We start from the raw sequence: 27693 nt of genomic DNA, 5'->3' as shown, positions 1-27693 counted from the left end.
GAACTTCCAACTCTTCAATTACTTTCAGTCATTTTACTAAAAACTTTAAGTGAAAAAAACTGAATGTTAGTGATCTTGTAAAAGTGAAAACTAACTTTGAAAGTGCTTTGCAAATGTAACTGTATCTGTTACTTCAAAGTAAACTTGGCAATAAAAATGAAACAGTATAATCAACTTTCAGTGACCATTTGTGAAACAGTATCTGAAAAATTGTAGTTCAAATAATTTTATTGCTTTCTAAAACTAAATGGATGCTGTGCTTCTAATGATGTCTAACTATAAACAAATAAATAAATATATGTTGATAGTCTTTCAAAAAGTCAGATTATGTCCCTGTGCACAAAAGTGCAGTAAGTTTTAGAATCTTTTATCTATGGCAACACAATCACAGAGCAGGAATGTTTTTACCCCAAAGCTTAATTGTTTGTTTAGTGTTATGTGTGACTAAAATAGCCATGATTAAAGTGTTTGGAGTTTTGGTTTGGATCTGGTTCCAAATAAACCCATGATATTTATACAGACTGACCTAGTCTGGAAATCTCATCAAACCATCTGCCTTATAGGATTTCCAGTATCTAATTGTTTATGCCCAAATAATTGACTGTGCAAGCATTTTCTGGGAATCTGGCTGAAAAGAGATTTGTTTAACAATTGGAAAAGTAGCACTGGAATTCTTGGCAAGACAGTGTCATTCATACTGATACAGGAAAACTTAATGTTTTGCCTACCCACCCTAAAATTTTGCTTCTCTTAGCAGCAAGCAAGATTTCCTTAATTTCAAAAGCAAAACCCCTGTGAGCTACTTCCTTACCATGGTCATCATATTTTGATTTCCTGCGTAATAAAAAGGCTAGCTATAAGCTGAGAAAGAAAAGGTTTCACTGCCTTGCATAGTGGAGTTTAAATAAAAAGCCTATGTAAATTGAACTTAGAAAGGATAAGAACATCCTTTTGTATCAGGCTGATAGGCTTTTACATGGACCATGCAGATATAGCAATCACTACAGTGATTGGCCTATGGAGTAATATTGTACTCTTATGGCTCCCTTTAAATGATGAGATTGGTTTTGCTTCTTTTATTTCTGCCATTAATTCACATTTTGTGTGCAGCCTAGGTGGAGGCAAGTGAAGTTGGAATATTGAAATACTTAAAGCTCATTAATGTCGAAAGAGTTTAAAGAATGCTAATGTTAAACCTATCATGATGTTGCGCAAATGCATATGGAGAGAGGCTGTCTTGGTGAATGTAGGCTCTTTATTTCTTTACTGTGGTTGGTTTTTTGTTGTTGGCTTTATTATAGCAATTAACTGTGAGAGGATCAGTACCCTCACCTGCTCATGACATCTCCTGTTTAAATTGTTGGAGTTTATTATCCTTTCAGTTGTCTAGTAAAAAGGGAAGAGGTGAAATTTCTCCACAGTCGCCTTGGTGGTTTGCTTGGAGGTATCTTCTAATGAGTGAAACATGGCCTGTTATGGAGAGAGAGATAGATTATTTTTTATGGAGCTGTACAAAAGAGCTCTAATATTTTATACAGTGCTAGCTGGAAAAAAAAGTGAACCCTACAATCTTTTGATGAGTATTTGTTGTAAACAGGAATACAAGTCCTATTCAATCACCATTGTTACGATAAAATGTACCCTTTTCTTATCCCCCACCAAAACAAATGAATTATCAAAATTAAAAATAGGTAAATATTGCCAGGTCTTTGTACATGCTGAGAATCTAGATTAAAATAAATTCTCACCCAGTGTAAGTGGTTGTGCTACCTCCTTGCTGAAACATTGAACTAGCATTCACAGCTGTGAATAGCATTCCTCGGACTATTCCAAATGCACTTTACTTGAATAGCATATTGCTTTCATATTAGCTATTAGGACCCTGACGTATGCCATCAGTTTTTCATATTCTTAGCTCACAGAGATAACAGGAAGTGTTTTATCTGAGAAACAGTGTGGTGTACCCCATACCCATCCATGTGAGTGTGGCTGTACTCTGTTTCAGCCTGCCTTCTGTCATTTTTGGGGGTAATCTATGAAGACATTTCTCACAACATTTACAATCCAGGAGAAACAGTTTTGCAGCTTCTGATAGACATAGCAGGCCAGCTGTGCAAATTTTGTGTGCGTATGTCACTGCCACAAGGGGATGAATATACGTGAGTGGTGACTGGATTTTACTGCTTTCTCGTGTCTTCAATTATATGTGTTGATTGTTTGATATTTCATTTCTTTTCTGAAAGGAAGATTTGAAAAATGGAGAAACTAAAATGACAACAAAATTTAATCAGTAGAATTTTCCCAGGCAGGCACCAAAATTGCACTGTATTTGGCAGCCTGGTTTAACAATTAATTGTTCTTTGTTGACAAAACTTGGCATTTTTGAATTCATACTCTATAAACAATGATTGCATGTTGTTTATAATTTGGATATTTTTAATCCTCTGATAAGCGTGACTTGCAAATTATAAAATGGAACTTAATTTTGGCTGCTTTTAGTTGAAATGGTTGAGGAAATTCTATCATCTCAGTCAGTGTTTTTAATACTCGTCATGGCAAGTTTCCACTGAAATAATTATACCCTTGGTGAAGTTTTTACAGGCTTGGAAATCTTGGAGTTGAGAGCACATTTCTTCTATTCTATATGTTTCTAATGGCACAGTTTTGCACAACGATGAAAATCTTCTTGTCAGATTTGTAATAGTCTTGATTTTTAGTGAAAGATTTTTTTGACATGTTCTTGGTATTTTAATTCATGTTACAGAGAGGGAATTTTCAGGTGTGGAGACAGTATTCAGAACATTTTCTACCTTAGAAGCAAGTGGGAGCAGCCACTTAAAAGTCTATTCATTATGAACAAGTTTTTTATGGGGTTTCTCATGCATCTGTTCATTTAGACTGTTAAATAACTGAAACGAATCAGTACACTGTTTTCTTTCCGTCACATACAATAACTTCATTTCTACCCCATTCAACTAAAACAGGAAGGAAAATGTAAAGATGAAGATGAAAACAAATGACATTTCCTCTTTCAGGCAAGCTAGGAAGAATGTGGCTGCTCCTACCTGCGATTTGCATTTTGATCATAGATCTACCTATACCTATTCTAAGTCTCTCATCAAGAGACTGTACAGGGTCCAGCAAGATTCATTTATGTTGCAGATGGGATTTGTTTGTTACTTTTGTGTCCTTTGCAAGATAGTGACAGAGATTTCAAGTAAGCTTTTCTTGTCTGTCAATAGTGGTATGAATATGTATTAAAGGATTAAGACGATAAAGGACAATAAATTTTCCTTATCTTAGTGTTGCCAATAGTTTCTCATTAAAAACATTATTTGCCAGTAAAAATAGTATTCTAATTAGATCTTATATTGCTTGACTTACGAAATTTGAGTAGATCACATCCCACAGAAGTAAGGATGCAGATTATTACTTGGTACTCCAGGAATCAGTAAGAAGAGAGAGGATATTCCCTACTTATCACCTTTCTTTCCTTTCCAAGATTTGAGTTAGACTATTGCTTGTTTTGAATGTGAAGTAGTACAGCTAATGAAGAGAATTATGTGAGCCAACATAAATATTAATCTTGTAACCTGGCAGAATACCTGAATGAGCTGAGTTGTAGCAACTAACACAGAAGAACCTATGCTTTTGGTGCCAAAAAAACAAATTTGACATTTATGAGACAAAGCGTGTAAACAAAGTGAATCTTTGTGTATGAAAATATTTTCCATGATTGGTGCTTGCCTTGTCTTAGGTTGTGTTTTAATAATGAAGTAGGAATTTCCCTGTACTCAACAGTCATCTTTCACATTGCTCTTCTGTAACTTTGGCAAAAGCAGATTTATGCATTGACAGTATTATATTTGGTCCATTAAGTCATTTTAATGTGGACCTTACTCGTTGATATATTTTCAGGTGACTAAAGAACTTTTCAAACATGTTTTCTTAAGGTCCCTGCCTTTCTCTCCATATATTTTCCTATATAATAACTGGATTAAATTTCACAACCCAAATTTCTTCTTATTTTTGTTCTGAATTGTTCTCGGGCACAAACCTGGGGGTTTAGAGTTCTGTTTCTTAATTCTCAGTATTTCAACTAATGTAAATATAAGGCGGATATGGACAGTGGTTATTCTTTTTTTATGTTATGTGTAACTATTTTCAGTAATACTTGAATTAAAAGTTGCCAAATCTCTCTGAGATTTGTTTGTACAAAAACAGAAAACCCCACCCCATTCTGGCAGTGATACTATAAGTATATTGAAAATGAGGCTGTAGCAGGCAGTGGATTCTTTGTGCTGTAACTCTCACCATTTACACTGTGTTGTTTTCTATTGGTTAGAATCACAGTCGTACGTTTTCAGGGTGGTGCTGCTTGACTGAATTGGGCAATTTCTGTAGAAGTGTTTTTTAATTTCATAATCTTTTAGCATTCATCACGTTATTGATTTAAACTGCTGAAAATAATGTCTTGCTTTACTTTCTTGTTTGAAGTGTGGGCAATGCATAATGGGATCACTGAATGAGGAATGTATCACATAAATGTCAACTATTACTGGTTTTCCCTTGGGAATATTTTTGGACTAATTTTGAGGGGAACACCTTCCCCTGGACAGAAGATTTTTGAGAAATTGGTTTAGCCTCCCTGACTAATAGACTCATGATTCAATTGACTAGTACTGGCAAGCATCAGACTCACAGAAACTGCTTACATAATGACCTTGCAGTTTGTGGTCAGAACCACACACATGGTTTGTGAATAAGGAGACTGGTTTTTCGCTCTTTATATAATTCTCCTAATGTCGGGGTCTGTATGATGGGGAGCGTCTATGTATCTAGGAGATTACTGGGGAAAGATATAGCTTTTCTGATATTTGATAACCATAAGCGGCCAGAAAGAATAAAAACAGTGGTGGGTAGAAGTCATTCTAGAAATTCCTGACAAAAATGGCTGTAGTGAGTTTCTTTGTGATTTGTTTGTTTGTTTTTTTGGTGGAGCAGGTTCTATACAGTTCGCTACAGAGAAAAGGATAAAGACAAGAAATGGGTGTTTCAGCTTTGTCCAGTTACAGAGACGGTGGTGGACAATCTGAAGCCAAACACAGTTTATGAATTCGGAGTTAAAGACAACGTAGAGGATAGTATTTGGAGCAAGACTTCCAATCATAAGATAGTTCTGTCTAGTAAGTATTTGGCAACAGTTAAACAAATAACTATTGAGTTTGACAGTATTTTTTTCCTCTGTTGTGGTATTACTTGAAGTAAGCTACTAATCAGGTTTTCATTGTTTAAATGCTATCCCTTATGCCCCTAACAAATTCTTATAGGTATTAGTGAAACTAGAAATAGTTGTATTTGAAAACTTACCACCTACTCTTCTGAAAGGAAGGGAATAAAGAATGCATAGTGTTTATAGTTTAATACTGTGATCGAGACTTACTGAAATGTCCATCATCAAATCTGCCCTTTGTATATAATGTATTTCAAAATGCTGTGTCTTACAGACACTACACGTTGTTAATAGGCCAGAAGGATCATTCTTTTATGTTATGGAGACAGACTGAGTTGGGTTGACAGATACTTTTTTGTAAGAGTTCATATTCTATTTAAATGGGACTTCTTTCTCCTGAAATGTAGGCTTGTGTATTCAGCAGGTGCTTCTGGAGCAACTAAATCCAGGGAGTTTGCTATTCTCCTGCATGTCTACATTCTGGTCTACTGCTAAAGTATCTTCCAATTGGAAAGCTGGCAGCACCTTTCTGATTCAAGCCTTTCATACTGTCATTGCATAGTAGGTAGACAGAGAAACTATGGGCAGTAAACAGAGAATAAACATTTATTATAAATTTGTAACCATCTGTCTGCATAGGAGTTTACTAATAGGCACAAATGACCACTTATTTCTGGTTTAACTTACCATCTTGTAGCAACTCACAGTCTTTTCCTACATAATTAGAAACATCTTAACCTGAATCAAACTCATTCACTGTGCATTTTCTTTCCTTAGTGAAGAATATATTTAAATGAGTATAATCTGCAATTCCTGTTGCATGATCTTGTATTTGTTGAATCCACAGAACCATTTTTTTACATACTAAACACATTGGGAGGGGTTGGGAAGAGAATCTGGTTTTAATTCATGATTTGAAAAAGACATAAAAGGCATGGCAAATATTCAACATTTATTTAATGAAAATTTAGCAAAAGAGATGAAAGTAGATTATTTCTGACCATCTTAACATGATTTTCTCATGAAGTCAGTGTGAAACTTTTGTCAGTTTTCCCTTGTCTTTAGGCCAATAGTAGGTCCTGTTTCTGAGAAGTATCAAGCACTTTGAAGGATTTTTTTTCAGGATGATGTACCAAAATAAGTGTCTCTCAATTCATATTTATAGTTGATTTTTTTCTATTCCTTATCAGTTTTGGATGGCATTGTGAAGGAATATGATAACATTTAGCTTGATTCTTGCTTACATGCCTGTAAATGCAAAGGGAGGAGAAAAGTCTGAAGGTGAAAGATGCACAGAAAGTTTGGAGCATCATGCTACAATACAGGAAGTGCTGGCAGGGACTGGTTTTCCTCTGTATGTAACAGCTGCATCACAAGAATCTTCTGATATGTAGAAGCTATGAGAAAGAATAAATAAATAAATAAAAACCAAAGAAAACAAAAAAACAAAACAAACAAACAAACACAAAACACTAAGAAAACTAAGAGAAATATTTCAGATATTAAGTCCATGGGTTACTTTGTTCATATGTTGAGACAAAGGAAACCATGTCAGAGACAAAGAGAAGTGGTATGCCTGTTCTGTATTGCCACTGCTAAATGTGTATTTCTATCAGAAGAGTGCACTTAAAAGCAAGACTAACTATTGGAAAACATAAAACATGCTGCTTTTAGCCAGTCCTAGTACCAGCCTGACTACTGGGATGCAGAAATTCCTCTTTCAAGTTTCTTCCTTGCATGTTAGTGTTGAGGTTATATTGATTTGTTAAAGAATCCTCTTAGGCACCTCTGACATCTCCTTTCTAAATCCTGAAGGGTGCTTCAGCTCTCTCATCTCCTGTTTTAAAACAACCAGGGTACATTTCATTTCCTCTCTGTCAAAATATGCAGGGGAGGTTTTGCAGATTAATTAATTAATCTGGATAAAGAGAACCGAACAAAATTGTCACATGGTGTGTTTTTATAACCGTCAATTAAATCCTCTAATTTTCTTAGCTGTTGAAAAAGGTGAATAAACTTGATTTGCATTCCTTTGGACAAAAGAAAAAGTAAATCTGTGTATTTATTTCTCTTTCTGTCAAATCAGGTAAAAAAGTAAATGGACACCTCCAGAATATGTACAAGTTGGTACCTAATGCCCAAACACAGGTATGCAAAATTGTCTTATTTTTTATACCAGATTTCTAGTTTGTATGGTCAAGGTTTTGCTTCTCCATTAAAGTGATAAAGAGATTATGGCCTCAAATTGTAATTAAAAAAAAAATCTGTTTAAGACTAAATACTGTAAGGAGAAGCATTTATATGTGTGTATTGAAAAAAACGATTGAGAACTGTAGGCAAGATGGTTTCTGTATGTGGATTCTAACAATTAAAATTTGCTTATCCTTTTGTAGTGTTCAGTTTTGTTAACCTGTGATAGTTGTGGTGGTCAGTTCATTTTGTGATAAGGTACTATTGTTATTTTATAGACTAATCTTGTGTATACTAATGTGTTCTAAAATCATTAGTCATCCCATTGAATTCACTAATAGTTCTTACATGCGAGGCAAGGGTTTGCAAAACAAGAAAAAGCTAGAAACGGCAATTAAATATACTTATTGAGATTACTAGGCAGTTCATCAAATTTTTAGAATTTTTAACCGTTTCATCAAAGCATTTGAAGATTTTTTTTAAAAATAAATAGGTAAATATAAACATTTATTTATTTCCTATATTTTTTTCTCATCTGGCATTTGCCATAACACCTGTCAAACAAGCATGGGTGGATTTCATATGTTTGTGGATTTACATACACAGATACATGGTGAGAGGGGTCAAGGACAACAGAAAGAGCTTTTTCCAGTACATGGCAGATAAAACTAACACCAGAGGCAATGTAGGCCCACTGATGAACGAGGTGGGTGACCTGATGACAGAAGATACAGAGAAGGCAGAATTACTGAATGCCTTCTTTGTCTACTCTGCCAGAGGCTGTCCTGAGGAGCCCCGTACTGCTGAGGCCCCAGAGGACAGCAGAGCAATGGAGGAGTTTGCCTCAGTTGATGAGGGCTGGATTAGGGAGCAATTAGGCAATCTGGACATCCATAAATTCATGGCTCCGAATGGGATGCACCCGTGGGTGCTGAGGGAGCTGGCTGAGGTCATTGCTGGACCACTTTCCATCATCTTTGCCAAGTCTTGGGAAACAGGAAAGGTGCCTGAGGACTGGAGGAAAGCAAATGTCACTCCAGTCTTCAAAAAGGGCAAGAAGGAGGACCCGGGTAACTATAGACCAGTCAGCCTCACCTCCATCCCTGGAAAGGTGATGGAACAACTTATCCTTGGTGCCATCTCAAGGCATATCAAGGATAAGAGGGTCATTAGGGGCAGTCAACATGGCTTCACCAAGGGGAAGTCATGCTTGACCAACTTCATTGACTTTTATGAGGACATAACAAGATGGAGGGATGATGGCAGAGCGGTGGATGTGGTCTACCTTGACTTCAGTAAAGCATTTGACACAGTCTCCCACAGCATCCTCACAGCTAAACTGAGGGAGTGCAGGTTGAATGATTGGATAGTGAGGTAGACTGTGAACTGACTGAAGGAAAGAAGCCAGAGAGTAGTGGTCAGTGGGGCCGAGTCTAGTTGGAGGCCTATATCTAGTGGAGTGCCTCAAGGATCAGTACGGGGGCCGGTAATATTCAATATATTCATCAGTTATTTGGATGAGGGAATATAGTGTGCTATCAGCAAGTATGCTGATGACACCAAGCTGGGAGGAGTGGCTGACACGCCAGAAGGCTGTGCTGCTATCCAGCAAGACCTGGACAAGCTGGAGAATTGGGCAGGGAAAAATTAATGAACTATAACAAGGGCAAGTGTAGATAGAGTCTTGCATCTGGGAAGGGACAACCCCGGCTTCCATTATAAATTGAGGAATGACCTATTAGACTGCAGCATAGGGGAAAGGGACCTGGGGGTCCTGGTGGACAGAAGGATAACCATGAGCAAGCACTGTGCCCTTGTGGCCAGGAAAGCCAATGGCATCTTGGGGCATATTAGAAGGGGGGTGGTTAGTAGGCCGAGAGAGATTCTCCTTCCCCTCTACTCCGCCCTGGTGAGACCACATCTGGAATATTGTGTCCAGTTCTGGGCCCCTCAGTTCAAGGACAGGGAACTGCTGGAGAGAGTCCAGCGCAGGACAACAAAGATGATAAAGGGAGTGGAGCATCTCCCTTATGAGGAAAGACTGAGGGAGCTAGGTCTCTTTAGCTTGGAGAAGAGGACACTGAAGGGTGACCTCATTAACATTTGTAGATATATAATGGGTGAGTGTCACGAGAGTGGAGCCAGGCTCTTCTCGGTGACAACCAATGGTAGAACAAGGGGTAATGGGTTCAAACTGGAACACAAGAGGTTCCACTTAAATATGAGAAGAAACTTCTTCTCAGTGAGGGTGACAGAGCACTGGAACAGGCTGCCCAGGGAGGTTGTGGAGTCTCTTACTCTGGAGACATTCAAGACCCGCCTGGACACATTCCTGTGTAACCTTATCTAGGTGTTCCTGTTCCGGCAGGGGGTTTGGACTAGATGATCTCTTGAGGTCCCTTCCAATCCCTAACATTCTGTGATTCTGTGATACTTTTTCTTCCAAGAGCTGAAGCAGGAATGAAAGATCTGTAGACCGAAACTGTTAGTTGACTAGTTTTATATACAGTGAAAACCAGACATTTTATTCATAACTTCTGAGCATTACCTCATCTTCTATGAGATTAAATTGGCTTCCTCATATTTCCTTTCCTTAATTTTTCAGAAAATTGCAAGTTTCAGCAGCTAATCTTCTTCATGAGGTAGACCATGGGAAAAGTTGTAGAAATCTTTGTTACTTCAGATATTTTAAAGAGTTGCCCCATGAGTGATAATTATTATAGGAGAACAATCTGTTCTTCACAATTCTCTTCTGTCTCTGATTTTCCAAATGTTTTCATGGTAGGAAATGGTCATGTATGGTTTGTCATTGTTCCCTTTTCATATTGTACTGTATTGTAAACAGTCTGTAATTTCCAGGCCTCAAATTCCATCAGGAATCAAACTGCAGTCTATTATATACATTTCCTTATAGGAATAATTAGGTATTCATTTAGGACAGTAATACTTTAATTATAGCATTACATAGAGAGAGCAATGTAATGCTTAAGTTATTGGAAACATGATCATGTCTCACATTCAAGAGAAAATGTTTTATCTGTGAGTAAGATGAAGCCAGTTGATTAAATACTCATGAAGGTTCTCATCTCATTCTGTTGTGGATGAAATCAATGTTACTGTTCTTCCCATTGGTCCCACAAGTGTCTTTAAAGTTACATGTGATAGCCCAAAATCAGGTAATTCATTCTGACATCTGACATGCAAGCTGAGTTCCTTTCTTCCTCTTAGCAAACCATGTGTGCCAGGACCCTGACTCTGTTACATCGCTTCTGTGAAAGTGGGGTTTCTATTTATGCAAGAGATGTCCTGAGAAACTGAGCTAGAACACTTTTCCAAATATTTGCACAGCTTAAGCATGAAAGGAGGACTGGAGCCAACATCTAGTCTTTTTAGTCAGCTTCACAGGGCTTAGCTCCAGAGTAGTACTGCTTTATCACCCTCCACAGAAATATCATGAAAACATTCCATTGATCATTCTAACAATTCTCTTATCATTTTCATTTTAATGGTGCAAAAGCCATAAAACTAAGGCTGGAAAGCAGATAGTGGTAAGCTCCTGCGTTTATGTTATTACTTCAGTTTCCACAGTATCATGCGGGTTTGTTTCAGTGTTGCAACGCATCATCAGTGCAAAGCCAGAAAGAGTGTTATTTAGACCGAGCTTTGTTTGTGCTTTATTTTCCTCCAAAGACACAATTGGCTCATATCAGCATGGTTCTAACTCTTCTCCGTAAGGGGATGTTTTTAGAGGCTGTTTATTAAAGCAACATTACTGATCCATCTAATCATTCTGCCCTTTCAACATTGGTCACATATCAGCTTGTGTTTCTTTTGGCTGGTTGATCCTTTAAGTTTGACTGAACTCCTGGGGCTGTGTGAGCTACAACTAATAAGAGAGGGGAAGAAAAGGAGAATTCTATGTTTTCCCTTCATAAACAAGGGGTGGTGGTAGAGTGGAGATGATGCAGTAGTAATTAATTTCCTCTTCTGTCTGACCAAGTTCCTGTAATTTCATAATGTCCATCTGAAAGGTGGGGTCCTCCTCAATTTTGAGTGGCTACAAAAAAGATGGAGACTCCCTTTTTACAAGGAGTCAGATGGAAAAGATGAGGTGCAACAGGTACAAGTTACTCCTGGGGAGACTCTAGTTGAACACAAGAGGAAAATTTATCACGATGAGAACAATCAGCCATTGGAATAATCACCCCAGGGATGTGGTGGATTCCCCATCATTGGACATTTTTGAGTTTCAGCTGGACAGGGTGCTGGGCCATTTTGTCTAGACTGTGCTTTTGCCAAGAAAGGTTGGATCCTTGTATTCCCTTCCAAGCTGGTATTCTGTGATTGTATGATTTTTCCAGCCAACAAACAGGACACTTAGCTTCTATGATTTGTTAAACTCTGGAAGAAAACATGCCTGCTCTTCCAAAATTTTTCCAGTCCGGACAGACTGTTATGGTCTCTTGAGGAATCTCTTACATATGTGCCAGTTATTTGTGGCTTTTGGAGTACTGGAACAGAAGAGAGGCAGAAAGAACAAATGTCTCTTAAAGTACTCTTGCTATATGCCATCTGACAGAATGTCTGATAACTGCAGTTCTTTATGCAATATGCCATGGGTATACAGTCAGAAATTAAGATGCCTGACTAACAGTATAATTTATGTCTCTATTTTTCCTCTGAAATTAAAAAATACCTTATTTGCCATCTTCATTCATGGAGATGCCATAGCCATTTTAATAACTAATGTTCCTAATACCTATATGCTTTATATTCTCTGTCTCGAAAATAGTAGTGCCATTCCTACAGATGATATGCTGATGTTTTTGAAATAGTTTGCCCAAGTAGTAAATTTTTCTAGACATAGAAATAGCTTAAGTAGTCTCTTTCTAGAGACTGAGAAAGAGGGGATTGACAATACTACAGAAGATTTCAAGTGCAGGACATGCAGATTTATGCAGGGTAAGCAGTGTAATTACAGCAGCTGCGAAACACAGATTTAATGTCAATTATTTGTTCTTGAGTGAGAAACTAAATTTTGAATGTATTGTAATGTGTTTAGCATTTTCATATTGCTGTCATGACTGTCATCCACTCATTGAACAAATAAAGGATGCTTTTGTAAGAACCTTTTACTCGTAAAAGGACTGATAGTAAGTTTCGCACTTGAGTTACACAAGTGCTCACTACAGCTTGAGAGCTGTTTATTTGATTTTAGGGCTCCTGACAAGAAATACAAAAAAATGAACACATTCTTCTGATAAGCGCACTTCATCCCACTTGTTAGTTGCATCATAGCATGGTTACTTCAAAAGCTAATCAACTGCAACAATTTTTTCACTAGATCACAAAACAGAAAGGTAAGCCTTTTTAATAATAAAGGAAAAAGAGTAAGGAATAAAAAAGGAAAATAATTTTATATCTTTCATTAATGATAATGATTGAAACCTCCATTTAATTTCAAACCATGTTCATGCCAATGCAAAACTGTTACTAGGTAGCAGAAAGTAATGGCTTTCATAGAATAGAATCACAGAATCATTCAGGTTGAAAAAGACCTCTAAGATCACCAAGTCCAACTGTAAAACTAACACTGTCAAGTCCACCACTAAACCATTTCCCTAAGAACCTCATCTATGTGTTTTTTAAACACCTCCAAGGATGGTGACTCAACTACTTCCCTGGGCAGCCTGTTCCAGTGCCTGACAACCTTTTCCATGAAGAAATGTTTTCTAACATCCGATCTAAACCTCCACTGGCACAACTTGAGGCCATTTCCTCTTGTCCTATCACTTGTTACTTGGGAGAAGAGACCAACACCCTCCATGCTACAACCTCCTGTCAGGTAGTTGTAGAGAGTGAGGTCTTTTCTCCAGGCCAAACAGCCCCAGTTCCCTCAACTGCTCCTCATCAGATTAGTGTTCCAGATCCCTCACCAGCTCCATTGCCCTTCTCTGAACTCTCTCCAGCACCTCAATTCCTTTCTTGTCATGAAGGGCCCAAAACTGAACACAGGATTCAAGGTGGACCCTCACCAATGCTGAGTACAAGGGGATGATCACTTCCCTGGTCCTGCTGGCCACACTATTCCTGATACAAGCCAGGGTGCTGTTGGCCTTTTTGACCACCTGGACACATTGCTGGCTCATATTCAACTACCTGTTGACCAACACCCCCAGATCCTTTTCCACCAAGCAGTTAAACCTCATGTAATTGGCCTTCATAGAATAAACAACCTCCATTCATTCCACTGAGGAAAGAACCATCTCACTTGTTTGGATTTGCCTTCTTCCAGCTTCTTAGGCTTTGGTATGTGTTTGATGTCTACCCAACCATTTCTTTTAAAGCTTCTTTTTAATATCTAGAATAGAGCAAAAATCTTTGTCATCAAATGCTGAATTTTCATGCAAGTGTTCTTTCATATGAAGTAGACCAGATGTCATGAAGTACAAAATGAACATTAAATGATTCCTACATTACTGGTGTACATTTGACATGGAGAGCTAGTTTGAGTTACTTTATTTATTTTGTTCTTGTAACTCAGATATAACTCAAAAAAAAAAAAAAAACCAACACTTTTAATGGGGATTTAGCCTTTTTAGATTGCTGGCATAACAGTCTTCCTCCTCTCACCACCTGAGTGTATTAAGTTTTCAGAAGTTGTTCCTAGTACCCTTGGGTGGTAGTAAATACTGATTTATAATGTTTGGGAGCAGCTGTGTTCTTCCTTTTAGAATATCTGGAGTCCATTCATGTGTTCCTTATTTTTATGGTATCAAAATGCTGGAAAAGATTCACACTTAGGAAAAATTTAATCTGGGTCAAAGACAAGTGAGCAGCAGAAAAATCCACATATTTAGCATAAAATGTGAGAACAACATTAGTGACCAGTCAATTAAACTTTGGAAACAATTTCACAAAATAAAACTACTCTGCGTTAGTCTACTTAAAGCAGACTGTTCACCTAAGACTCCTGATAGTTTACAAATGTACACCTGGTTCTGGAATAGTTTGTGTTCTAAGTATAATATTCCTGTGAATATAGTTAAATCCTGTGACCAAATTAGTAACTCTATGTGTTTCAGAGGTTTTCTTGTAGTTAAATCTCAGCTTTTCTTAGCTTTCTGGACTACTCCCAGTGAGTGCTCAAGAGATTCTTAAAAGAAAAGAGGGCTGAGGATTCCTAAGTTCTCAAATACTGTGTTTTTCTGAAGCAAAATATCTCAAGCAGAAAAAAGGAGATCAAAATGCAATATTACTATACCGGCCCATGGGAATTGAAGCAATAGCATAACTTCAGTGACTAGGGCCAGCGCCATATCCAGTCTTAACTTGAGGCAGGCATGGTATTGGATTAGAGCTCTCTATTTTTGTTACTAAGAAAGTTCAATTACTATTATAGAAGTTATCCCAAGGCTTTTTTTTTCTCCCTTCACCTCTTTCTCAGCTTACACTGCGTGATAATAAGAAGTTGGTGCCTGTCACAATAATCAAACAAGGTAATTTTGTAATTTTTTAAAATTTCTTCTTATGCTCTGCAAGAGTAACTTAAAACGAAAGACAAATCTGACTCTGATGTGAATGTCATGAAAGTTTCCTTTTAGAATGGGTGGAACCTTAAAAACTATAATATCCTTTAATTACAAATACTATTAAGCTGTTGCTTATCTGTGTTAATAAAATGAGCTATTACATTGCATTATAAACAATGCATTAGTTGACTCATGGAATGAATACCAATCAGTTCTGATTTCTGCCAGTATCCATTCCTTTTCTCTTTCAACTAGATTGTCCAGGCATGTTGATCGTCAAGCTATGTATAACCTGATAGTCATGTGTGAAGGGCAGCAATATGGATGAGATTCATGCTGCTAAAGTTTTTTGTGGGTATCTTCAGCTGACTTAGACTTGCCTCTTCTTTCCATGGTCAGCGGAGAGGGAGATGACTACAATAGGCTTAAACATGCTGCCCTTTAGAAATGCCCATTTCTCTCTAGTGGTAAGAGGTAGCACAGTAGTGTAATATTTGAAAATAAACTACTTAAATGTAGCGATAGAAAATAAGCTCCAGATTAAAACTTGATAACAGAAATTGGATTGTGAATAATTTCATGTAACAAAATCAAGCAAAATGACTTCAGAGGCAGTTCACAGTTCAGGGATTGGAAAGCACTGGAGGATGGTGTGAAAGCAGATTATGGTAATTATTGCAATTACTGTGCTGGCGTTTACTTCACATGCATCTTTTTTTAAGGCTTGTGAATGGCAGGGTAATGAGATGGCCTGGAACTAGCCTTATATTAACATAAACATGTAATGTTATTTTTTACCAAGAATATAAAAGTGATATGCAAGTGAAGCAAGATGATGTAGCAAGAAGAGATGCACCATTAAGACATGATGTAGAGGAAACACAGTTGCAGTCTCTTAAACTGAATGCAAATACAGAGAAGATTAGGATGGTGTCCTCATCTCTAAGTATTAAGTTGAGGCAAGATTTTCAGAATGCTGACGCTTGTCTCGGGTTTGGTTTTGTTTCTTGTTTTGGGTTTTTTAGATGCTTTTCTAATACTACTGTGTTGTCTCCACAGTTATTCAAAATCGGACACAGTCGAAAACTGCAGATAGTTCTTCCCTGCCAGGAGCAATATTAGGTGACTAAAAGATATTTTCGTTATTTTTCCTTCTCTTTGGCTGAAAATTAGAGCTGTGTAAATACTTCTAATTTTCTTGATCTTGGTAGTTCTTTTTTTGCATATCGAAGAGTATTTTGCAGCTGGTTCAGATGATATTTGTTACATTTTATGGTGGCACAGATGGTTTTAGGATGATGTGGCCTGGGGAAATAGAATAATTTTATTGTTATAGTATTTAAAAGAAGATGGTGTCACTGTTTAAGCCAAGAACTTCTTTCCTACTTCAAGTAAAGTTTTGTGTCAAAGATCTTATTGAGATCACAGGCTGTTCTTTGTTTTTTTTTTTTTTTTTTTAAGGCAGTATGATACCCTACCATCTACAGACACAAGAGTATACTGATATGTTAGACAATAATGATGCAAATTATAACTTTACTTGCAATTAGAGCTTGATGTTAGGTGTCAGGGCATGACTGTTTTCCTCAAGCCACTCAGTTGCATGCTTTCTGTTCTTGATTGACTTATAAGAATACACAGTATTGTCTTAGAACGTAACAATAGGGAAAAGTCTATCATATAGTGCTTAGTGTGAAATAGATGGGAAAGGCTCACTGCATCATGCACTTTGTGACCAATTTATTCCTGGGTTCCAGAAGTTGTTTTATATATATGGCAATACTTTATTTAACTACATAACATTTGGCTAAAGTTTGCTTTGTGTAAGTTTTACTGTATTGATGTGAATCAAACAGATGTTTGGCATTGAGTCTTCTTGGCCCACCAGACACAATATCCCAGAGTCTGATGCTGCAGTACTCCAGGGCTGTATGCTCCAGTATTGAACTGGTTTCAATCCTGATTAATCATGATATGGTTGTAATACAACACAGTGAGTGGTGTAAAGGGGAAATAGCACCAAATGGGACTGATAATTACCGAACAGAACTAACTCATTTCCCAGATGCTCAGATTAAACTCCAGGTAGTTCAGCAATAGTTGCTCACATATCTCAGGAGTGTGTATTTTTCATCTTTTCTGGAATTAATGGCACACATCTTTCTGTGTAGTGCACCTTATTGTTCCAGGTCTCAATGAAACTCAGCAGAAACTTCCTCCTCTCCTGCCAATAGATGACAGACCTCAAGCATCCAGGAAAAAACTGGGTAAGCAGAAATGAACTGAGCTTGTATTGTTTGTGAGCAGTATCAGAAGCATAGTGATGTGAGTTTGGACTTACAAGGATTCATAGAAGTCAACTTATTTTAAAACATCTGAACAGTTTTTTAAGGTATTGGAGCTATTTAAAAGAATGTGTAGTAGCTTTGATCCAAAGAGGAAAGAAGATAAACCAGTGGTGTTTATGGTCTTTAGGGCTTTGTTTTGTTTTACAATATAACTTATTTTTTTTCATAGGTTATATCTTTCAATATACCTGCTTAAAATGGACATTTGTGTATCCATTTGAAAGATCAGATTTTCAGTGAATTTTAATTACATGAGTTCTGGCTTGAGTATATGTGAGAAATTGTTTCACTAAGAGATTCTTCTTATTATCTGTAATTGAATCCATTAAAAAAAATGGTAGCCAGAAATCAGAACATTTCAGTGGAGATTTCCTGTGTATTTTGTAGATATGCCTGAAACCTGCAGGAGAAAGATTAATTGAGGCTTTTTTTTAAGGTCAGTAAACCAGCACATCATCTGCAAATAGCTTAGTTGTGGAGAATAGAGTTCTGGAGCTGATGACTTTTGGCTTGGCTAATCTTAATACTTAATTTGAACTCCAAACAACTGGGTCAGATATTTTTTTCCATTCTTCTTGTTTGTTTAATTTATTCTGTCACTCAATTGCTGGCCATAGCACATTCTCAGATTGTCGTGCTTTGCAGTGAGAAAACACCAATGCTTATTCCTGTTAAAATGCTGTGTACATGTAAGGGCACAGCTACAGGGTGGAATAATAGTTGAATGTGTTTGAGTAAGAATATGTTTGAACCAAGGCTGAGTTCCTCAAAGAATTGTATCTGGAAGTGTCTGGCAGCATTTGACAGACAAGTATTGCTAGCATCATCTATGGCTACCAAAAATTTAAGTAAAGTGGAAAAACTTAATTGCACTGTTTACATTACAGAGCATTGCTGGTTTGCAATCATGATGACAAAATTGACCACATCGTTAACTTGATTACTACCATTTTCTTTGAACAGCAAGCAGAGAAAACAAGGTGTTTATCGTTACTAGGTTGGTTTTAACATGTATATAAAGAGTAGATAACAAAGGTACCATTAAAACTCAGTAGACCATATTTTGAAAAATCCATTTTTAATACCATTTACTTTTAGTAAACCATATATTAAGATCTCCAATATCATTTCTGGACTACGGTATCTAGAATATTTATATTTAGTTTCATTTTCTACCCGTAAAATTATATCTTTCCACAGGAAAACAATGTTGTGTTTCCAGAGAGGTCATAGGGTTCAGTAGTGTGTGCAGTAAAAACGGCAGAATGTGACTATGAGCAAAAGATGAGATAAAAACGAAGGCAGCATGAGCTTTACTAGAGATGTCCGACTTTCTCAGTTCACTGTGCATAGAACTTGAACTTCTAAATTTCAGTGTTCTGATATGTCTAAAATAGGTAGCTGGTGTGATGCCAGTTTGGAGCCACCCTTTATGTTAGATTATGCAAACACCTTGGTGAAAATAACCAGGGCAGACAAGTGATGTTTTGTTTTATTCTGTTTACTGTGTGTTCCTTACCAGAGAACATGAAGTACGTGGGTGTACACACAAGGGACTACTGGATTTCAAAGGAGTGTATTAATAAAACAGGGAAGAGTCATTGCTTGGAAAACAAAAATACTCTGAGAAATAACTTGATGTATAAAATAACTGACAAAAAGACATATTGTCTAAATCTATACAGTTATCCTTCACTGATACCTGAGAATTATGTATGTCTACAATAAAATGCTATAAGGCTTATGCTGTGTGTGAAGTTGTGACTAATTATGATTTCTTAACACACTACAACTCTTCTAATTCTTTATTATTTAGCAAAGTTAAAATAATGCATCACAGAATATCATATTTATGGAATTCCAAATTATTTTTTTTTTGTTTACTTAGTCAAAAAACTTACTGTGTTTTGTGTGGGGTTTTTTGCTATTACTGTAATTACCACTGTAACCACTGTTACCACTGTTGTTACCACTGTAATTATTAGAGGTAATGTAAAGGAAAATAAGGACATAACTAGTGTGACATTTGCATAGTATTTGAAAATTTATTAGACTATCATATAACCCTTACAATTATATTACATCTTTGAATTTTGAAGAGCGTTTTTGCTGTTAATGCTCAAAAGCTAGACAAATGGAAAACAGTGAAAAGTAGTTTGCAGTGTGAAAGTAATTATTTGTAAGGCATCAAATTCCTTCCTGTAAAATTTACTTTAAAGTAATCTTTTAATGAAGAAAATAATGCCAAAAATGCATGTGTTTTAACATAGCTAGATTGATGCTTGTACTGATTGTGCAGTGGAAGTTCATGGATTCCTAAAGGTATTTAGCTTTCCAGATTTATCCATGTTGGTTTACTTTGGCAAACTGAAATAGGACAAAAATAAATCTGTAGTAGAACAGAGCAGACACAGCTTTGCAATTACTCTCCAATGTCTTTGTCCCTTTAGCTAAGAATGAAACTCGAGTATGGCCTGCTGAATCCAAAACACCAGAAGTTCAAGAAATCTCCCCACAGACCTTCCCAGGTAATGAAAATTCTGTTTTTAGAAACTGCATGGGATATCTTTGCCAAAGATAAAAAACTAAAATTGACTCCATCTTTGTCTTGCTTAATCTGCAGTTAAAGGCATTAATTAGAAAGCAGGAGGATAATATATGTGAATTAGTAGCCATGAGTGACAGATGTGAATAAAAATCTGAATCTAATTTTGAAGGAAAGTTTCAGATGCTACAATTGTCAGGTTTATAAAAACACTTAAAGTTAGAACCATGTCTTTGTGGAGTGTGGATACCTTGAAATTGTGAAAAATGGCAAAATAATACTTTTCTTGTGATGCACCTTGAACTTCTGGCTTTCATGAAATCTATGAAGAAGAAAAAAAGGGACAAGAGCAGGATTGTGCAAAATGCATGTATGAGATTAAGATGGAATAGTCACAGTAACAAGGTTTATTTCACAGATGGCAGAGTATGACAGCATGATGTACCATTTAATTTCAGTTTTGAACAGACTAATTTTGACCAAACTCTCTCTGTGGACTTACTGGTCCTATTAAAGTGAATAGGAGCTGTTCACATCCATGGGAAAGGAATATAAAATTTAATCCTAGACTCATATTCAAGGTTGTCTGTGAAATATATGTTAACTTGTATATTTGGAAGGCTGAAGTTTATCACCATCTACTTGTGGTTGAAAAAATATTGCTTATATGAAAGGACATACTCATATGCTAGTTCCTTAAACTGTTTAAAAACCTGAAGTTATGTTTTAAAACTCACTAGATTTACTGCCTCCATTTGCTTAGGAAACAAGTTAGTGTAACATCAATTGACTACTTTATCAAGTTGTATGACAAGTACAATGTTCTTTCTGCAAAACTTTCATATGGATACATCTTTTCTGTTCATCCTAAGTATTAAGAGACAAACACAGGAATTTATTATCAAAGGGGTCCCTGAAGTTTACAAGTTTAGCATATATGTGATAAACAGCTTACTTTTAATCGGAAATATGTGGATACTTTTTAAAAAAACTGTGAATAATTTTTGTTTTGTTTTAGCTTGAGATCTCTTGTGGACATAAATTCTAATTACTAAATTATTTACCTTGTCCAAATAAATGCAGAACAAGCAATCTACAGATTTTGTTTTTCTAGAACTTTACCATTTTGTGAAAGTAAGAACTGAATGCATAAATTTATGTAATCTGCTCTCTCACAAAATCCTAGTCCTCAAGTTTGCATTCATCTAATCAAAACACATCATTCCTTGTGCTGGAATTTACTGGTTAATCAGGTAAACAGTGTGAATCTGACACGAGGACTGATATATCACCCAAGGAGGAGAAAATCAGTCCATTCTGTTTCCTTTCCTTTGTGTTCTGTAATTATATTTACGTACCTGGCATGCAGTAATTCTAACCATAAACAAAATAATTTCTAGACCTAGCACAGAATTATGTGTTTACGGAGTGGGTTAGTGTTTCATTGCACATGATAACTATTGGCAAGTATTGTCTTTTTAGTGACAAATTATGTACAACCATTTGTTAAAAGTAAACGTATTCTTATTGCTATCACATCATTAATTATTTACTGAAATATTTAGAATAATTTTCATCTTCCACTTCATGCTTCCTCTGTGGTTTTAATTCCATGTCTCTTTTTCTGTGGTAACTGTTCCTTTCTGTCATTCTTTGTTGATCACAGCATCAGTGTCTCATGTTAAAGTATGAGTATGTCACACTACTTACATGAAAGAATTTATTCATTGTGGTTACAGTATTTCAGTTAAAGAACAAAAAAGGGAGTGTCAGGAAACAGAAATGAAAGGGAATCCTTTAAAAGAAAATATTTGAGTGTGATTTCTATCTAGCCGTTGAATATGCAAAATTAGCTTGAATACTTAGGCATTTGAGCCAAACTTTCACAAGTAACTTAAGCGAGAGATCTTACCCACTTTTGCAAGGGTTGCGTTTGAGAGACAGGTTAATATACAGGCACAGTTAATTGAGTTTAGCTATAGGATCTACTTAATTCTATTTCATTCAGACTTCCCTATTTCAAAATCATACTGGATTCTTTGAATAAGGCGTAGTAATTATTTGCTGCGAAAGGTTTAAGGACTGGTGCCAGAAGTGGCAACAGAACACTGATTTAAGAGTTGTGTTCTGCAGCAGCTGTTGTGTCATCAGTCATGGAAGAAGGTAAGAAATGAGCTTGAAGTAAGTGACCTAGAAGCAAATGGACCATCTGTAAAATTTCATGAGCTGGGCCACTCTTGTATTCCACTGGGTCTTTGTCAAAGGGTGTGTTCTGTGTTGTGACACAGTTCGGTAACTTTTCTGGGTGTATTTGTCAGCCAGGCACCCCATTATTTTCTTAATTTCAGGCCACCCCTCCCTTGGCTCGCACTTCTGTGGAAAGACTGGCTAGTAAGCTCTTACATGCTTTGTTTTTGCCAGGCTTGTTAAAATATTTTCCACTTAGTACTAATTTATTCTTAACACAACAGCACAAATTTGTAATGCCTTTTTTTTTTTTTTTCTGCAATCTTTAAAATGCTGTATTATGCACCACAAACTACTACTAAATTTTTTTCTCTCAGGTGAATAAAGTTTAAGCCTTTTTATTAACTTCACAAGGAAACTGGAGCTAACCAGCAGGTAGATATATCAGCACATTTGTCTAGGGTATGGTAGAACTAGTTTTTGGGGTTGGTGTTGTTTTGTTTTTGTTTTGGTTTTATTTGTTTGGTTTTTGTTTCTTTTTTTGTTTTGTTTTGTTGTTGTTGTTTTTTAAAAAGGCAAGTTATTTCTTTATGTAAGGGATTGTACCAGAAATTTAACTAAGTAGTTTTGTGAAATAGGCTTGAAATGAAAAGTACTACCTGTGAATCAAAACTAGGGTTAATGTTTAATAGGAATTGCTCCTTTGTTGCCATGTTTCTTAAGTTCTGTTCCTCCCTTCCTCCTTCTAGCCCCTGAAGGCTTACACTTGTGGTCAAGTGGTATATTAGAAGGAGTGAGATTATTGCTTCCATCAGAAAATCTTAATTCTAGTTGCAGAGGAAGAGAGGAACATGAATGAGAGCATCAAGAGAAATTAGAGGAAAAATAATTTAACCAATGTTGCCTAAATGCATTCTTGCCATATTCCATGCTGTGATACTAAAGTGACTTCCTTTGCTTGGGAGTGTTAACCATTTACTTTGCAGCTACCATTGAATGAATAAATGAATACATTAAACCTAGCTTACATGCTGCCCTGGAAAAGTCAAAAGCATTTTCTCTTTTTTCTCTCTTTTTTTTTTTTTAATTTAGCTTTTAAAGGCCAAACTTCGGACTTCCTGTATTTTTTTTTTTTTTAACAAAAATTTCTGCTGTTGTTTCACATCATCCCTACGATGTTCTGTGCAAAGCAGATGAGAACTTGGTTCCTTTTGTCCCAATTCTAAACATGCTTTTTCTTGTTCAGCTTGCTCAGCCAACTTAGCTGCTTCATGTGAATGTAAACCATCTGACCTCTAAAAAAACCCAAAACATAATGAATGTCTGTATTCACTTTTTGTGGTGTTTGGTGAGGGGGTTTTGTGTTTATTTTGGTTGGTTGGTTGGGTTTTGTTTGCTTGCTTAGTTGGTTTTGGGGGTGTTTGGGTTTTGTTTGTGTTTATTTTTTCATGATTACATTTCACCAATAAGATATGCTAGCTTTTGAAGTATTTCTGAGGTGCTTCTGAGGTATGGTTTTGTTAGTTGTTTCTGGGTCTTTTATGGGTGAATTTTCTCCCACAAGTTTCATAGAGATAAATTGATTTAACTTCTCTGGAGAAAGAAATCCTCCTTCCACTGATGATAGTAACAGCACTCTGACTTAGTAGAAGCTGAATTGGGTCCTAGTAAGGGAGTGTCTGTGGAGAGTCCATCTTTTGTGGCACTGAAAACCACTCTACTCCAAACCAGAAAACAGTATAGTTGTTGCAACTGTAGTAGCATCTGTGTAACTATTTAGAATCCAGAAAACAGTATGTTCTCTTCAGGGAACGAAATGAGAAGCTTATAAGCCTACATGATCAGTTCTTGCATGAAGCATGCTTAGGAGACTGTGGAAAAAGCATGGAGAGCATGCTGGACAAACAGAAGCAACTCTCTTCTAGTGTATTGCAAAAAGAAAGCGATCTTTTATTGAACTGAATGAATACTAAATCTTAGTACTATATTGATGCTGATCACCAATATTAAAAATCGCTTCTAAATACCAGTATGTGCTAAATATTGTACAAATTGCTCTGTGGAAGGAATTAATGTTCTTATGACATTCAAAGCTGAGACCTTACCATCCTGTGTTCCATATAAATAATCATTGTCATTTTATAACCTGAGATCACCAGTCGTGTGTGCTGTATGACTGATTAAACATCATGGACTTCCAGCAAGATGGAGAGGAAAGAAGTGATCTTGACTTAAATACTGTAGGAATTAAATGTTACGTAGAACAGCTGGAAGAGTACAATTATGCACTAGTTTATTGAAATATGGTTCAGTTTTTTATTACTAGAAAAATGAAAGAACTAAGGTATTATAGGTGAATATTTATTCTTGTCCTGCTGTGTCTTATATTAGAATGATTTTTGAAAATCCAGAATAGGAGGGAAAATATTTGTAAATACACTTTGTGATGTAATGGGCCTTGTTTATAATGTATATCATGAAGAATATAGGAAGCTGTACTACAGCTTTGCTGCATTTTCCATTGCTCAAGTTAACTGCAACTAAATAAATCCAAAACATCATATAGGCTTGACATCTGAAAACAAAAATAAGTATTAGTCATCATGGAGCTGAGCTGCTGCAGAAATTATTCTAATCAGGTGGCATGAAATGGTGATAAGAAAGGAGTGGACTTTGGGCAATAGATAAAGAAAACCTCAGAGGGATTCTAAGTTAAATAAAACTTCTTTCTTCTAGCTCAGGCTGAGAAAAAATATGGACCTGAGGAATTTAAATCAACGCCTAAACCTGAATTGGTGCGAACTCAAAACAATCTGGGTAACTAACTTCACTGTTTTTTACCTTCTTTGTACATTAAATGCTTTTTCCACCTCCAGCAGAATTTTTCTTCTACTTGCTGCATCCCCTTTGTATTGACTCCAAAGGTAATCCCAATTAAAAATTTCTGCTTCCATTTGTGTTTTCAGTGACTCACAAATGAAATGTAAAGCTGAATGCATCTCTTTCTGGCTGAACTGGGGTTGTTGTACATATGATTGTTGTTAAGTGATTTGACTGGGTGATTCAGTTTTATTTTTCAAAGTACTGTTTTCTGTGTATGTGATCTGCATGATTAACATCACATGGAATTTCCATCAGTAAAATTAACCTCAGTGATAGAATTGAAATAATTACCTCCTTGATTTTCTTCTGATGACAGGTTCATTTAGGTAGCATCAAAAGTGACGCAAAAGGAAAATTTTATATTTCATGTGACATGGTATAATTGTGTTTGTCCTGGAGGAAAAAAGAGCTCTACTGATTTTTTCATAAAGATGTCTCAGAATGACACATTTGTGATCTAAGTAGTAGTACTTTTAGTTTTGTAATTTGGAGCAGCATCTACTTCTTGCATTCAGAATTCTAAATTCTCCAGTATTGATTTTGTTGTCTGTATTTTAATCCCCAAACCATGGAAAAATATGAACAAAATCTAAGCTTAGGGTTGTATTTATGTATTTTTTTAACATTGATTACATTTTTCTAAAGCACAGATGGCATACATACAGGATGATGCATGATAAAGGAAAATATCGTTATTTGCAGGTCTGAAGTACAGATCTTTCAGCGAAGAGTACTGCCAATGCTTCTCACTAAACATATTTTTACCTAATCCTATTGATTCATGTAATTCACTTTTTTTGGTCTTGTTTCATATACAGTTGCAAGTAGATTTCCAAAATTTACTGAAGCTAAAGCATCAATCTAATTTTCACTCCAAATTTTAATCAGTTGGGTTTTTTTTTTTAAAGCGTAATCAATCTTGCTTGGTTTTTGCCATGCTTTTAAAGATGAAAATATGAAATTTAACCAAGGTGGATCACTGCTTAATTTCAAACCAGGTGGTCATAGTTACTGATGGATGTTCATTATCAAATTCTTGTGACTGATGGGTCTTTGTATTATGATTAGGGAAAAGGTGATTTTGTTCATATTCCACACACCTTTATAAATGACAAAGTTATGTGTTTTTTTTTCCTAGGTTGGAACTACTTTTTTTTTTCTTTTTTATTAAATATCATTGGTTTCAGGAGTGGTTTATAAGCCAAAGTATAGATCCATAATGTGCCTTTTCATATTCTTGATAAAGTAAAGCCTTGATTATTTCTTTTGTCATAGCTTCTAATGAAATACAGCCACTTCCTTCTGGATCCAGAATCTCTGATGCTCCAAAAAGTCTATTGACAGAATTTGGTAATTACTTTCTTTGTAAATTTGAGTAAACTTCAGTGGAAAATTATCTTTTTTTTTTTTTTTTTTTCTCTGTGTTGTAGGTTTTTAAGTGTTTCAGCCCCCATAGTATCATTCTATATGTAAAATATGGTAGCTATTAGCTTTCTCTTCACAAAACTTGCAAATTTCTTCTTTCATTCTAAGTCTGGTTTTGCTTTATTGTCATGACAGGATGCTCCAAATTAATGCTTCATTTGAAAAAAGCCAAACCAACAAACAAAAGAACCCCAACAAACAACAAGCAACAAAAACTCATGACAATATATGAGATAGCTTTTATCTATAGAGTGATGATGGCAATTTATACTTAGCTAAAATCTGTACTTTTAGTTTAGTAAGTTTCATGGAAGTAGTCCGTAAGCTTCTGAGACTGCCTGTATTTCACAGTTGGAGTGCTGTTCCAGCCAACATCAGTTCTGTGGGTTTCATGTAGTTTGCCAAATATTTGTATATTTGGTTAAAATAGTACTATAATTTGTAGATGGTGTTGTGGTTTAAATATTCGTGTTTGCTTTTTTTCTGGATTAATTAACTGTTTGGTGATGAACTACAAGAAACTTTGGAAAGGTCTGATATTTGAGAAAATATGGAACCACTCACATTATCAGAACAGTTTTACCCATGTAAGGATCAAAATGCTATGGTCAAAATCTTATGGGCAAAGAGGATGTATAGGCATGTATTTACATATATGGATATATACATCTATAAAGTCAATAATTTATTGCTAGTGTAATGGGGCATGACCTGTTGGAGAGCAGTGTAGGGGAAAGGGACCTGGGGGTCCTGGTGGACAACAGGATGACCATGAGCCAGCACTGTGCCCTTGTGGCCAGGAAGGCCAATGACATCCTGGGGTGTATTAGTAGGGGAGTGATTAGTAGGTTGAGAGAGGTTCTCCCTCCCCTCTACTCTGCCCTGGTGAGACCCCATCTGGAATATTGTGTCCAGTTCTGGGCCCCTCAGTTCAAGAAGGACAGGGAACTGCTGGAGAGGGTCCAGCGCAGGGCAACAAAGATGATTAAGGGAGTGGAGCATCTCCCTTATGAAGAAAGGCTGAGGGAGCTGGGTCTCTTTAGCTTGGATAAGAGGACACTGAGGGGTGACCTCATTAATGTTTATAGATATATAATGGGTGAGTGTCATGAGGATGGAGCCAGGCTCTTCTTGGTGACAACCAATAAGACAAGGGGCAATGGGTGCAAACAGGAACATAGTAGCTTCCACTTATATATGAGAAGAAACTTCTTCATGGTGGGAGCAACAGAACACTGGAACAGGCTGCCCAGAGAGGGCTAGACACATTCCTGCATAACCTCATCTAGGTGTTCCTGCTCCAGTAGAAGGATTGGACTATATGATCTTCCAAGGTCCCTTCCAATCCCT

The 27693-nt window shown here is 36.4% G+C and overlaps 1 protein-coding gene across 1 annotated transcript in view; it reads left to right on the top strand.

Annotated features, from left to right (window-relative positions):
- ABI3BP (ABI family member 3 binding protein) overlaps nt 1-27693 on the top strand; it is a gene marked incomplete at both ends in the record, with an annotated part of 163670 nt that overhangs the window by 44332 nt on the left and 91645 nt on the right. Inside the window, 8 exons of the mRNA XM_080351588.1 lie at nt 5005-5186; nt 7320-7381; nt 14871-14922; nt 16015-16077; nt 17127-17222; nt 19754-19831; nt 24772-24852; nt 26194-26268. Of these exons, the coding sequence (XP_080207714.1) occupies nt 5005-5186; nt 7320-7381; nt 14871-14922; nt 16015-16077; nt 17127-17222; nt 19754-19831; nt 24772-24852; nt 26194-26268 (689 nt within the window). The remainder of the gene's footprint in view (nt 1-5004; nt 5187-7319; nt 7382-14870; nt 14923-16014; nt 16078-17126; nt 17223-19753; nt 19832-24771; nt 24853-26193; nt 26269-27693) is intronic.

The sequence above is a fragment of the Nesoenas mayeri genome (genome assembly GCF_963082525.1).
Source record: "Nesoenas mayeri genome assembly, chromosome: 1".
NCBI lineage: Eukaryota > Metazoa > Chordata > Aves > Columbiformes > Columbidae > Nesoenas > Nesoenas mayeri.
Note: the sequence above shows the minus strand (reverse complement) of the source record. Positions and strands in the feature narration are given on the sequence as shown.